Source organism: Mustela putorius, unplaced genomic scaffold (assembly GCF_011764305.1).
Source record: "Mustela putorius furo isolate JIRA1106 unplaced genomic scaffold, ASM1176430v1.1 tig00000827_pilon_pilon_pilon, whole genome shotgun sequence".
Lineage (NCBI taxonomy): Eukaryota > Metazoa > Chordata > Mammalia > Carnivora > Mustelidae > Mustela > Mustela putorius.
In genome coordinates, this window is record NW_025421489.1 from 145,719 (window position 1) to 160,987 (window position 15,269).

The 15,269-nt window shown below is 40.6% G+C and overlaps 1 protein-coding gene across 7 annotated transcripts in view; it reads right to left on the reverse strand.

The window, feature by feature from the left end:
• The window catches only part of LOC123393332 (ankyrin repeat domain-containing protein 26-like), a 78,900-nt gene extending 67,246 nt beyond the window's left edge, over window positions 1–11,654 (reverse strand). For 3 of the 7 annotated variants that reach the window (XM_045084936.1, XM_045084937.1, XM_045084938.1), the window contains exons 1-6: window positions 11,180–11,652; window positions 8,940–9,054; window positions 8,615–8,788; window positions 7,064–7,170; window positions 5,236–5,373; window positions 3,085–3,152 (exon numbers count right to left, since the gene is read on the reverse strand). In XM_045084936.1, coding sequence (XP_044940871.1) covers window positions 3,085–3,152; window positions 5,236–5,373; window positions 7,064–7,170; window positions 8,615–8,788; window positions 8,940–9,054; window positions 11,180–11,253 — 676 coding nt within the window. In that variant the 5' untranslated portion in view covers window positions 11,254–11,652. Of the gene's footprint in view, window positions 1–3,084; window positions 3,153–5,235; window positions 5,374–7,063; window positions 7,171–8,614; window positions 8,789–8,939; window positions 9,055–10,458; window positions 10,668–11,179 lie in introns of those variants that run through there. The other 4 variants (XM_045084939.1, XM_045084941.1, XM_045084940.1 and 1 more) reach the window with 4 other exon arrangements.
• Window positions 11,655–15,269: the final 3,615 nt, after the last annotated feature.

A 15,269-nucleotide genomic window follows, 5' to 3' on the forward strand; every position in this document is an offset into this window, starting at 1 on the left:
GGATTTGTTCTTATTGTTCATGACAGTATTTAAATTCTTAAATAATTCTGAATACTGGATTATTAAGAAAGATATTAAGGAGGTGGGAGGTTGGGGTACAAGGTGATGGGTATTATGGAGGGCACGGATTGCATGGAGCACTGGATGTGGTGAAAAAATAATGAATACTGTTTTTCTGAAAATAAATTGAAAAAATTAAAAAAAAAAAGAGTGTCTTTTTACCACTGTGTATTTTTTCCTGCTTTGTCGAAGATTAATTGACCATAGAGTTGAGGGTCCATATCTGGGCTCTCTACTCTGTTCTACTGGTCTATGTGTCTGTTTTTATGCCAGTACCATGCTGCCTTGGTGATCACAGCTTTGTAGTAAAGCTTGAAATCAAGTAATGTGATGCAGCCAGTTTTGTTTTTCTTTTTCAACATTTCCTTAGCAATTTGGGGTCTCTTCTGATTCCATATAAATTTTAGGATTATTTGCTTCAGCTCTTTGAAAAATACTGATGGAATTTTGATCAGAATGGACCTCTGATTGCTCTAGACAGTATACACATTTTAACAATGTTTATTCTTCTGATCCAAGAGCATGGAATGGTCTTCCATCTTTCTGTGTCTTCGAGTTCTTTCATGAGTGTTCTGCAGTTCTTTGAGTACAGATCCTTTGCCTTTTTGGTTAGGTTTATTCCCAGGTATCTTATGGTTCTTGGTGCTATAGTAAATGCATTTGATTCTCTAATTTCCCTTTCTGTGTTTTCATTGTTAGTGTATAAGAAAGCCCCTGATTTCTGTACATTAACTTTGTATCCTGCCACGTTACAGAATTGCCGTATGAGATCTAGTATTTTAGGGATGGAGTCTCTTGGGTTTTCCATACAAAGTATTATGTCATCTGCGAAGAGAGAGAGTTTGACTTCCTCACTGCCAATTTGGATACCTTTTATTTCTCTTTGTTGTCTGATTGCTGTTGCTAGGACTTCTAATACTATGTTGTACATGAGTGGTGAGAGTGGGCCTCCTTTTCGTGTTCCTGATCTCAATGGAAAGTCTGCAAGCTTTTTCCCATTGAGGATGATATCTACTGTGGGTTTTCCATAGACAGATTTTATGAAGTTGAGGAATGTTCCCTCTCTCCCTATACTTTGAAGCGTCTTAATCAGGAATGGATGCTGAGTTTTTTCAAATGCTTTTTCCTGCATCAACTGCGAGGACCTCTTCTATTATTGATTTGCTCTATCACATTGATTGATTTGCAAATGTTGAATCATCCTTGCAACCCAGGGATGAATCCCACCTGGTCATGGTGGATAATCTTTTTAATGTGCTGTTGGATCCTATTTGCTAGGATCTTGTTGAGAATCCTAGCACCCATAATCGTCAGTGATATCGGTCTGAAATTCTCCTTTTTGGTGGGGTCTTTGCTGGCTTTGGGGATCTGATTAATGCTGGCTTAGAGACAGTCTCTTCAATAAATGGTGCTGGGAAAATTGGACAGCTATATGTAGAAGAATGAAACTCAACCATTCTCTTACATCGTACACAAAGATAAACTCAAAGTGGATAAAAGACCTCAACATGAGACAGGAATCCATCAGAATCCTAGAGGAGAACATAAGCAGTAACGTCTTCATCATTGGCCACAGCAACTTCTTTCAAGATGTCTCCAAAGGCAAAGGAATCAAAAGTGCAAATATAATTTTGGGACTTCATCAAGATCAAAAGCTTCTGCACAGCAAAGAAAAGAGTCAACAAAACAGAGAGGCAACCCATGGAATGGGAGAAGATATTTGCACATGACAGTACCCAGGATCTATAAAGAACTTCTCAACTCAGCACAGACAAAACAGATAACCATGCCAAAAAATGTGCAGAAGATATGAACAGACACTTCTCCGATGAAGACATACAGATGGCTATCATACACATGAAAAAATATTCATTAGCACTAGCCATCAGGGAGATGCAAATTAAAACCACATTGTGATACCACCTTACACCAGTTAGAATGGCCAAAATTAGCAAGAAAAGAAACAACGTGTGTTGGAGAGCATGTGGAGGAAGGGGAACCTTCTTACACTGTTGGTGGGAATGCAAGTTGGTGCAGCAGCCACTTTGGAAAATGGTGTGGAGTTTTACTTAGAAATTAAAAATAGAGCCTCCCCATGACCCTGCAATTGCACTCCTGGGTATTTACCCCAAAGATATAGATGTAGTGAAAAGAAGGGCCATCTATACCCCAATGTTCATAGCAGAAATGGCCACAGTCACCAAACTGTGGAAAGAACCAAGATGCCCTTCAATGGATGAATGGATAAAGAAGAAGCGGTCCATATTCACTATGGAGTATTATGCCTCCATCAGAAAGGATGAATACCCATCTTTTGTAGCAACATGGACGGGACTAGAAGAGATTATGCTAAGTGAAATAAGTCAAGCAGAGAGAGTCAATTATCATATGGTTTCACTTATTTCTAGAGCATAACAAATAACATGGAAGACATGGGGATACAGAGAGAAGGGAGTTGAGGGAAATTGGAGGGGGAAATGAACCATGAGAGACTATAGACTGTGAAAAACAATCTGAGGCTCTTGAAGGGGTGTGGAGTAGGAGGTTGGAGGATCCAGGTGGTGGGTATTATGGAAGGCACGTATTACATGAAGCACTGGGTAGAGTGCATACACAATGAATTCTGTTATACTGAAAAGAAATTTAAAACACAATAGAAAGATATTAAGAAAGAAAAAAAAAATAGGGGCTCCTGGGTGGCTCAGTTGGGTAAGCATCCTCCTTCAGCTCAGGTCAAAATCCCTGGACCCTGGGATTGAGTCCCACATTGAGCTCCCTGCTCATTTGGAAACCTGCTTCTCCCTGTCCCTCTGCCTTTGCTCTCTCACTTTTCTCTCTCTCTGTCAAATAAGTAAAATCGAGAGGTGAGGGAGAAAAAGAGAAAGAAAGCAAGAAAGTGAACTTATACAATTTACACATTCAGGTTTTTTTTTAATTTTCACACTGTTCTTTCATTATCCAAACTTTTTTACTCTGACTTCATCTATGTGACCACCAAAAGTACTTCACTCTGATAAGTCTTACCTGGGTTGTTATTTTGCGAAAAATTTTTAAGTCTTTCTTCTGTATGTTTGGCAATTGTTTGGTGATTGCTACATATAAAAAGGGTGATAAACAATGTTACTAATATGAAAAATATTTACCAAATATATCAAATTCATAAGTGTATTTGAAATAATATCAGAGCTAATATCAAAACTTAAAATACCCCATATAATTCAAAGTAAGGTGAACTAGTCATGAAGTAGTAATTTAGCAATTAGTAGTGTTAGCTTGCCATAGTGGAACGTGTTTTGAACTCAGTGGTCCTAACTCTCTAACCACAGCTATTTGCTCTTGGAGGAGCCACTTCTCTCTATCTCCAAGTCTTCCTCTATAAAACAGGCATCTTACTGCCTTATTTCACAATGTTGTTAAGAGGATTTAATGAAATATTTTACCCAAAACATGGCCTCTTGGGAAAGGTGATGCCCACCACTCCGAGAAGGTCAGTATGAGACCTTTCATCACCTCATAAGAAAAGGCACTCTGCAGGATTTAAATTAGGCTTGAGATACAGGCCTAGTAACAAAGGAGAAAGGAAAGCCCAGACTCTTCCTGTAGCATTATTTGAACCTCTTTAAGAGCTTAGAAGGGTCCCAACTATCATCTGCTAGCGTGATAGACAAGCAAAATCCTCAAGTGGTACTTCATTATGAAGGTCTGCACGAACATATGGGCTTCACGTAAGCCTTTTGAGTGTGAAGGGAAGGGTGTGTGTGGCTAAAGCCAGGGGGGGGCCCGGCAGCCAGAACAGGGTGCTGGTGCCTTGGAATAGCAGCTGAGCATATAAGCATATGTCGTAAACTAAAAAATGTTGTAGCTTTGAAGTCTCATTGTGGGTCACCATGAAGACTGGGGAATGTGGATCAGCAAGGGCTTCCTGGGAGCAAAGGTCAATCATAACCAGACTGCAGGGGGGGGAAAAATTGCCTTCTAGAGAACAGGTCTCTATACAAAGTTATTTGCAGGGGTGCCAGGGTGGCTCATTCATTTAAGTGTCTGCCTTCAGCTCCATCATGATCTTGGGGTCCTGGAATTGAGCCCCACGTCTGGACCCCTACTCAACCCCTCCCCCCTCTGCTCATGCTCATGCTCATGCTCTTGCTCTCTCTCTCTCAAAGAATTAATTCTTTATTTTTCTTTCTTTTTTTAAGATAGTTATTTATTTATTTATTTGAGAGAGAAATGAGAGAGGGAGAGAGAGAAGATGAGAGGGGGGAGGGTCAGGAGGAGAAGCAGACTCCCCTCTGAGCAGGGAGCCCACCTGGGGGGACTCAATCCTGGGACTTCAGGATCATGACCTGAGCCAAAGACAGTCGCTTAACCAACTGAGTCACCAAGGCACCACACAGCAATATTGCAGCAATAGAATAAAAGGAAACAAGGCAATGATAAGAATGCCCTTTTTTTCCTCCAAATGACTTGAAGAAAGAGGATGGTCTCTTTGGTCTTTGGGAACTCTTTAGGTTCTTGGAAAATTCAAAGGGGTAGAATAGGAGATAAATCTCAAGGGAAGGGATAGGGTTTTCTAATAAACTGAGCATCTCAGGACCCAAGTAACTAGTTGGAGGGGGGTGATGTTGGGGCACCTAGGTGGCTCACTTGGCACTTGGTTAAGCATCTGCATTAGCTCGGGTCACAGTCTTGGGGTCCTGGGATTGAGACCCACATCAGGCTCCCTGCTCAGCAGGGAATCTGCTTCTTCCTCTGCCCCTACTCTGCCCCTCTCTGAAATAATTATAACTGAAATCTACAAAGAAAGGAAAGGAGGAGAGGGAGGGAGGAGAGGGAGGAAGGGAGGGAGGCAGGAAGGAGTAAACACACAAATGTAACATTCTTTGTACCCCATGCATACAGTTATCCTTGGAATGAAACAGATACAGTTAGGATCCCTAAAGATAAAGGTCTCAATAGTCCTGAGATTAAAAAAAAAAAAAAAAACCCGCACTCATTTCTAATGCTGACTACACTAGCCATTGTCTTGGTTTCTGGCAAGTGACATGGGCTAACTCACTGCAGTCCCCAAATTGCCGGAATCAAACTACGAACGCTCATCTGTTACATAAGAACTAAGAGTTCAATTATTTTAAACTTCACTTTAGTAATAACTAACATTTTAATGTGAACACTTACCCATCAAATCCACTAAAAAGAGCATAGTCTCCTGCCGTCCATCCACGTTCATCTCGAGAAGAGGTATTAACACCTTGCTGAAGAAGAAGCCTGACTACATCTGGAGATGTCGAAGGTGCAGCAAGCATGAGGGCTGTTCTAAAATGACAGAGACATAACTTCACCCTTAGGAACTTAGGGTTATCTAAACAGCAAATGTCATATACTTTACCAGGTTAATATCTTGCCTGTCAGTACAGAATTGACCATTAACAACTTCAAGTGTTTATCTTTGTAAATTACCTCCATGGCTAAAATGAAAAGAAAAAAAAAAAAGAAGCCTCTTGTCCCACCTGGGTATGATAGTAGAAGTTGCTAGTTTAAAGTCATTTGATGAACAAGAAACTATGCTGAGGTCACTTAACAGAACGAGTGAAGATTTTAAAAAAGAATTCCCCATTTTTTTTCCTTAAGCTGATTCAGTGTATTTCCAAGTCTTCTAGAGGACAGGTCTGTATAAAAAGTTATTTGCAGGGGTGCCTGGGTGGCTCAGTGGGTTAAGCCTCTGCCTTCAGCTCTGGTCATGATCTTAGGGTCCTGGGATCGAGCCCCACATTGGCCTCTCTGCTCAGTGTGGAGCCTGCTTTCCCTCCCTCTCTGCCTGCCTCTCTGGCTACCTATGATCCCTGCCTGTCAAATAAATAAATAAAATCTTTTTAAAGAAAAGTTATTTGCAGGGGTGATTGGGTGGTTCAGTCATTTAAACGTCTGCCTTCAGCTCAGTCATGAACTTGGGGTCCTAGAAGTGAGCCCCATGTCTGGCTCCCTGCTCTAACCCCTTCCCCTGCTCATATTATCTCTCTCTCTCAAAAAAAAAATAAAATCTTTAAAAAAAAAAAAAAAACAAAAACGCTACTTGCAGGCTTAAAATAACAGCATTCATACTAACAGTAATAAAAGAGTCATAGTTGCAGTTAATGGTACTAAAATAAGCCTGTTATGCACTAAATTAAATAGTATATATATAAGATATTATTTACACACAACCCTTGAAGGATATATTATCCTTCTTTTCATATCAGAGAACGTATCAGAGTCACATATCCAGCAAGTAGGAAAGGAATTAAACCTAGTCTTGTGTCTATCTAAAGTCCATCTCTTTTCTCTTTATCATCAACCTATGATTTGTCCTCACAAAAAGAAAAATATATTCGATTAAAGTTATCTTTCATCCTTCTACCCTTATCATGACAAACTCTCTCTCTCTCTCTCTCTCTCTCTCTCTCTCTATATATATATATATATATATATATATAACATGAAAAAGGATGATAAGCCCACCCTATCTGGTAATAGTAATTAATAATCACTTAGGGATCATCTAACATCAGTATTCTTTTAAAAAAAAATTAAAGCAAGGAGTCATCCAAATAAAACAACTCCTATTTATGTTTAATATGCATCTTTTAAGGAAAATGTATGTTAAGTAGAAGTTTCTAAAAAATACTATAAAAGGGTTAAGAAGTTTAATATTGTGTCATAAAATAAAAGGAGTGCACACTTTATAATAAAACTAATATGAAACCCTTTTAGGTAACATAAAATCATATGGCAGGAAAAAAAGGACTACAGATCACATCAGTCAATAATAGGAAGGAATATAAATTCTGCGTATACTGTTCTTCATGTTGCCCCATCAGAATAATTGCTTTCTGCCTAACTGATGACATGTCGACATTTTTCACTATATAATTATAAATGAATCCTCTTCTTATTAAGTTACTCTTTCTGACATAATTATTACCAGCCTAGGACAATATACGGTTAAAAAAAAACACAACTACTGTACCTTTTAAACTTATCAACCACATGTACATCTGCTTTTTTTCTAATTAACAATTCCACCATTTCATGATTGTTTTCAATTACAGCAAGTAAAAATGGTGTGAATTCGACCTGTAAAAGTGAAAAAACTATTTGTAATTTACAAAATTACATACTTCCATACTGAATTTTAAAACCTATAAAGAATCCTCTAACCTTAAACACATATATAAGTACTCTCAAACCCCCACCTTCTCCAGCCCTCCATCTTCCCCACCCCCCTGCCACCACCCCTACCCCCCCCCCCAGCCCTCACCCCCCCTTTCATCAATAGCCCTCCACAGGGGACCTGGGTGGCTCAATCTGAGGGTCTGCCTTCAGGTCAGGTCATGAGCCCAGGGTTCTGGGATCCAGCCTCACGTCAGGCTCCCTGCTCAGTGGGGAGTCAGCTTCTCCTTCTCCCTCTGCCCCACCCCTCTGCTCACGTCTCTCTCCCACTCTCATTCTCTCAAATAAATAAATATTTTTGAAAAAAATAAAATAAATTCAGTTAAATAGTCCTCCTCTACCTCTTCAACAGATTAACTGTAGTCATTCTCCAAATCTTACTTCAAACATTGACCGGTTCCAAGAATCTCGGCTTCTATCACAGTATTTATCACTGTATACACTAATTATTTTATTGCATTTATTGCATTTATTGTATTTCCAAAAAGTGCACTCAAGAAAAAAAAATTAAAAAAATAAAAATAAAGTGAAATCTTAGACAATGAAGTTATTTCAAAATATTTTCATTGAGGGAATGCTTGAGCTTCTACGTATGAAAAATTGACCCTATGTCAACCAACAGTGCTTCCTTAAGGGCAGTGGTAGGAGGTAAGACATGTCAAAGAAATAACAAATGGATGAGTGAGTGCGGTCCCCCTCGACTCCCCATGCACAACTACTACGCCCTGAAGACCTACACAATGCTGAGCAGGAACTACTCTGTGAAATGGGAGACCCCAGTGCGGGACATGGCAGGCAGAGTGGCTATGAACACAAGTAGATGCCCCTGGAGGATGTCATGACCTGATCCCCGTGCTCTCATCTTCAGAACCTTGGGACCTGGAGTGCCCGGGGCCTGCAACCTGCTGCTTTCTCCTCCCACTCGCACTCACCCAAGTTAGCCCACTGGGTCATGGTCTGCCACCCCTTCCCAGCTGCACCCGTTTCCTAAGCCCCTGCACAGCACCCAGCCTCCAGCATCACCTCACTCCCCTCAGGCCTTCAAGCCTTTGTGGGCTATGAGCCCACCATCCACTCCCAAGCACTAATGGGAAGATTCTCCTCCTGGGGTGGAAGGGCAGCTGGGAAACAGAACTCTGCCCTTTCCGTGGCCTTCATAGTTCTCTAGTTCTCCCTGCCCTGGCTTTGGAATTGTTTCCCTGGTACAGGACTTGATGTATAGAATTCAGTATTTATTATGTATTACATATAGGAATAAATATGTAAATAAATGTTTTGTAGATAAAAAAATTTATATATATATATATGTTTTAAAATTTCAAATACTTTATAAATAATGTTGACGTACCTTGTTTCTTGCTTCAAGATTTGCATGGAATAAAATCAGCTTCTCTACTATTGATGTGTTCTCACCAGCAACAGCATAGTGGAGGGCAGTATTGCCAAACTTATCCGTAAGATGTGGATTAGCACCATGTTCTAAAAGAATAGCTACACATGCCTCTTCCTGGTATTGTACAGCCTGTCAGTAGTATCCCAAGAAACAGAGTGTAAATTCTGGGAATTTAAAGCAAGCATGCTACAAACAATTAGTTACACTTAATTGCAATAGATTTTCATACTAAGTAATTAAATCAAATCCATCTCAGGCAGACACAGCTGCTACCACACACCTTCATTAGAGGAGTCCTACAGTCTCCATCATAGAGGTCAAGCTTGCATTTCCTCTCTACAAGAAAATCTACCATGTCGGCATGGCCGATGGTACAGGCCAGATGGAGAGGCGTCCTATGAAAGTGAAAGAATGTTTTAGGAAATTATAGTGCACGATTTCAAAACATGCAAATTAATTCATGTAATTGTAAACTTTAAGTAGCATCTTATGCCTTTGACTCAAAAACAAAGATTTCATTTACTTTTGAAGAAAGTACAATATTTATTAGTGACCATTCACCATACTAATAAAAGAGCAGGCTATCTGACGAGGTAGAGCTTGACCTCAGGATTCAGCTCAACCTGGGTTTAATAGGATTTAAACTTAATAGTTATGGCTCAGCCTTATCCTCAATTTCCTCATCAAAATAATGGAGATAAAAACAGTTATCTCATGTTCCATGCCTTGCTCAGTTTGAACGTCATGTGACTCTTGGCCTCAAGGGTCATGAATTCAAGCCTCACGTTGGCTACAGAGATTACTAAAAACTAATAAAAATAAAGTAAAGTAAAGGATAGTTATCTCACAAGACCTCATCACCATGCTTAAATGAGGATCTATGCAAAGTTTGTTTCATATTATTATTATGACTGTTACTATTGCTACTATTGTACAAAGACAACACTCCCATTAGGTAAAGTGATACAATTATGCCTATTTCTCAGGTATGTTTTAAATATTAAATATTCACAAGAATACTATATATCAATGATCCTAGGAGGCTCATTTTGTCACCTTTTAGTATCTCTGACACTGGAATGTGATTTATCATTCAAAATGCCTTACAACTATAATTGGCAGAATTTTTTAAGATTTCTTATTGGTATACAATATGGTGGGGCATCACACAATCAATGTGCCTTACGTTAAATGAAATAATGGTATATACATACAACAGCTCTACTGCAGTTCTAGTCACATGGTTGGCATTTAAATAAATTTTAGTTCTTGAAAGCACTATGGGAAAAGAGGACTAAAATAACGAAGAATTCTTTTTAAGTAAATCTACAATCTGATTTTCAAGAAACTTTAAGCCAAAGGAAGCTCAGGATTCAAATAAACAGGAACAGTTTTATTTGTGTACACTATGTATTTTATATATATTTTATATATGAAATAATATATATTTTATATATCTTATACATAAATATATATTTATATATGACATATTTTCATATACATTATATTCAATAATAAATGAAATTATTTTTTCATTTTATTAGATATTTAGATTTATAGATCATATGAAAATCAAGAATTACCAATTATCAATATTAGTATTTAATACCATTAGAAATAAATAAATAGCAGATATTTCTGCTACTGCAACAACAACAACAAAACAAGACAAAGACAACTGCAGGCCTGTGGTCCTGACACAGGTGGGGATTTTCTAGGGGGACTTGAAGCCCCTGGACACCTAGGGGGACTCAAAACCCCTGGCTGCCTATGGGGACACAAACCCCCTGGCGACCTACCTGTGGAGGGAAGGGGCATCCCCGCATCCACCCTAGCCCTGGGGAGCATGGCTGCTCCAGCTTCTCCCGGGTGGGCCATACCCTGGAGCTCCACAACCAGATAGACAGGATCCCGTGATCTTGCCTCCAGAGGCTTTTCCCAGAAATTCTGATGCTGGCTCAGTGCTCGTCGTTTGTTCCCGGACAATTCCGTAATCAAAGGAACAAGACTGATATAAAACGAAGGTCAAGCAAAGATTTATTTCGCGCCAAGCATCGACAATCAAACTGACCGCTCAGGGCTGTCTCTCTTGCAAAGAGAAGACCCCTCCCAGCCTGACAGACTTTTCTAGAGATCGTTTAGCCGGGCTATACACAGGTGACCAATGAGACTGTGATACACAGAGAAAACTGAACAATCATGCTAGGTCTGCAACACACAGAGAAAACTGCCCGGGCTTTCTATGTGTGACCAATTGAATTTCAATTTACCCTAGTAATATACGGATGGCCAACTGAATTTCAATTTACCCTAGTAGATATATGGATGGCCAACTGAATTTCAATTTACCTGAGTAGATATATGCGCACCCTACTGATTGGATTTCTTCACCTGGCCTGACCTGCCCCTGTATCTAGCCTTTGCAAGTAATTTCCTCTGGGAGGGGCGGGGTCAGTCTAAGTTCACTACATAAACACAAAATAACTCCCTCTGGCTAAGCAGGCCCTTAATGCCTATTACCTTTTCCTCTTGTCTCTTTTATTCACGTTCTTCCCACGCAGTAGCAACCGCTGCATTTTGAATATGTTGTCCATGACAGCAACTTTGTGGATCTTTTTGAGCTCTCTTTCACGCGGATGTTATACCGGGGCTGGGTCTCCGTGACTTCCTCCTTGTGAACCGATGCCCTCAAGTCATTCATCAGCTCCATGTCTAAGGTCGGGGTTGAACGCACCTTCGCAGTCCGGAAACCAAAAAACTTCTTCATTGCAAAGCCTAGAGGCTTAACCAACACTCCACTTTCCGCTCGTCTCTTCGCCGCTTCTAGACACCAGCACCAGTGCTAGAGATAAGCCAAAGGTACCGAGCAACAGTTAGGAATCTTGGAGCCCCTAACAACCGTAACCATGACGCCAAGCACAAATGCGCTTGCGCACCTCTGAATCCCGCGTGCCTGCGCCTGCGCATAAAGGGCAGCGCCTAAAGGTGCCCAAAGCGCATGTGCGAGGCCCAAGCCTCTCAGATCACATTGTGGCAGGGCTCCGGGCCTCCGCTCGCCTCCGGCTCGCGGGGGGCGGCGGGGCCTCCGCTCGGCTCGGCTCGCGGGGCCTCCGCTCGGCTCGCCGCTAGGGGCGGCGGGGCCTCCGCTCGCATCGCCGCTAGGGGCGGCGGGGCCTCCGCTCGGCTCGCCGCTAGGGGCGGCGGGGCCTCCGCTCGGCTCGCCGCTAGGGGCGGCGGGGCCTCCGCTCGGCTCGCCGCTCGGGGCCTCCGCTCGGCTCGCCGCTAGGGGCGGGGCCTCCGCTCGGCTCGCCGCTAGGGGGCGGCCCGCCTCCGCTTGGCTCGCGGCTTGGGGCGGCCCGGCCTCCGCTCGGCTCACGGCTAGGGGCGGCCCGGCCTCCGCTCAGCTCGCCGCTCCGGGGCTATAAATCTGGATAATAATATTTTAAAGACTCTGAACACCTATAACAAACTAAGTGTTTATTCATGAAAATTACTGAAGTTTGATTAGAGTTGTGTGAGTCTGTGCTGTGCTCTCAGTTCCCATGCCAGAAACCTGTCACTTAGAGAATGGACTTGCCTGACCTGAGACAGAGTGAGTCTAAGAGGTGGCCTCCATGCTAAGCAGACAGGGTTCTCTAGCCTGAGGTTGCAATGCTGTTGGGGGAAAACAAGGTAAGAGTAGCAAGATACTCAACTGTAAGCTCTGAGAGGTCAGAGAGCCATCTCAATGTGATAAGCACTCCACAGAAGCTCCAGGTTTACCCAGGGCTTGCAGTTGAACCTGAAGCTGGTTCAAGCCACCCACATACCCATGGTTGCCAAGCCATGCGCATACACGCAAAGAAGCAAAAAGCTTGTTAGAAAGCAAAAAACCAGGCAGCCTTGAAAATGACCCAAATGTTGAATGGACTTAGAAGCCCACACAGATCCATCAGCAGAGGAGAGAGAAAGCATGAATAACGGGGTCTGCACACAACATCTGCCCAATCTTTGGCTAAATGTGAAAGGATGCAGACACAGCAGCAACATGTATGTAGGAAGCAAGACTTAAAAATTTAAGAAATGAACAGAGACATCAATGGCTGCAGACTGCAGGAGAGACAGACTTCATAAATTTACTGGAGGCAAGTTATTAAGCAAAACAAGACAACCCCCCTGGGTGGAAATCAGAACCCCTAATTGCTACATCACCTGAAATTTAACAAGATTATAAAAAGACAAGAAAGGTGACCCTTACTACAAAAAGCATTAAGGAGAAACCCATCTAAGTATTTCCAGATGGTAGATTCAGCAAAGATTTAAAAGATTGAAAAGCAGCTACATGGACATGGTCAAAGACTAATGGAAATAGTGTTGAAAACCATGATGAAAATGACACAACACATGAAGAGTCTCAATAAAAAGATATACAGGGGTGCCTGGGTGGCTCAGTGGGTTAAGCCTCTGCCAGCTCAGGTCATGATCTCAGGATCCTGGGATCGAGGCCCACATTGGGCCTCCTGCTCCGCAGGGAGACTGCTTCCCCCTCTCTCTCTGCCTGTCTATATGCCTACTTAGGATCTTTCTGTCAAATAAAAAAATGTTTAAAAAATAAAAAATAAAAAGATACAAAGTAAAGAATTGAATGTGAACTTAGTGCTGAAAAATACAGCACCTGCAATCGAAAATTCAACTGATTTGAGATGACAGAAGAATCAGTGAATTGAAGAATCAGAAATTAATCTCAAGCAGAGAGGGAGGAAAAAAACAATGAATAAAATGAACAAAGCCAGAGACCAGATCAACGATAAGTGTACCAACACACATGTAAGGAGACCCCCAGAAGGAAGACAGAAAAGGATTAATATATTGGAAGAAGTAATTGCCAAAAATTGCTTAAATTTGATGAAAATCTAATTTGCAGATCCTTGAAGCCCAGTAAATCCGAACTAGGAAATAGAAAAGCACATCCACACCTAAACATATCATGGGTTCAAACTGCTAAAATCAAGGATAAGTAAACAAAAACAAAACCTTGAAATCTGCAAGAGAAAAAAACCAATCTATCACAAAAGGAGACCAAAATTATGATTAACAGCTGACTTCTTACAAAAAAATAAGGGGAGCTAGGAGTCTATGGGATAACATAAATCAAAATAAAAAAAAAATAATGGAAGCTAGGAGTCTATGGAATAACATAATCTAAATGATTAAAGATTTTAAAAAGGCAACCATGTATTCTATATCCAGTAAAACTATTCTTAAAAAAACAAAGGCAAAAATAAATGACATTTCCAGAAAAAGACTGTGGAAATAAGAGTCTATAAAGCACTAGTTATGTCACTGTATTGTTGAGCTGCTGTAACATGCACAGATATAACATATGGCACTAGGAGCACAGAGAAGAAAATGAGATCTACTGAAACAAAGTTCCTACATTTGACCAGAATTAGAGTAGACTGACAAGATGCACACAGTCATACCTAGATCAATCACTAAGACGTAACTCAAAAAAGGACGAACAGAAGGATCTCTTGAGATATGAGAAAAACAGGAAAGAAAAAGCAAAATGGGAAGTGTAGAAACAAGTATATCAAAACTAAATCTGAATTAACTAAACACTCCACTCAACAGAGATTGTCAATTGGATTAAAAAAAAGCAAGATTGATAAAGAACTTGTGTTCAGAATATATGATCTCTCACACCACATAATAAGACAACCCAAAAGGTATGTGTTTTGGTGAGTGCTGTGAAGTGTGTAAACCTGGTGATTCACAGACCTGTACCCCTGGGGATAAAAATATATGTTTATAATATTAAAAAAAAAAAAAGACAACCCAAAAGGGACAGTGAGGGTGCTCTGAATGGATGTTTCTCCAAAGAAAATATACACACGGCCAATAAAACAGGAGAGGATATCACTAGTGTAGATAACCGTATGTTAATCCATGAGATATTATTTCATTCACACCAGAATGACTCTCTAAGAATGACATTTTAATCAAAATGACTCTAAGAATATGCTGTAGAAGATACGGAGAATGATGCATTTCATCAGGTCCGTAAAAAGGTAAACAGAAACTTACTACATGACCCAGCAATTTCTACCCGAGAAGTCTGTCTAGGAAAAATAAAAACCTGCATCCACACAAAGACATGTATACACACAGGGAGAAGGAAGGAAGGAGAGAGGGACAGGGAAGGATGAAAGAGGAGAGAAAGGGGAAAGGGAAGTGGCCAATTAAAAAATGGGATAATGAATCTGGACCAAAGTTTGGAATTTAGATCAAGTTTGAAATTAGATCAAGATTTAAAGCTACCAAAAAAAAAAAAAAAAAGAGAGAGAGAGAGAGAGGCAAGATACGGTATAGCAAACTACCTCTATCAACTTCTTCAATGAAGACCATATACAGCTTAAAAGTTATTAGAAAACTGTAGGTAATTTTAATAAAATCACTTCAAGAATATAATCTGGTTGTAAGGCCAATACAATGAGCTCTAAAATAATTCTCTTCAATTAAATAAAGTCATATGTAAATCCTGTAACAACATGTTCATATTCACAAAATCTGAATGAAAAGCAAATATGAATTTCCATAACCAGGAGGGTAATTCAAAATTCACTTTGAA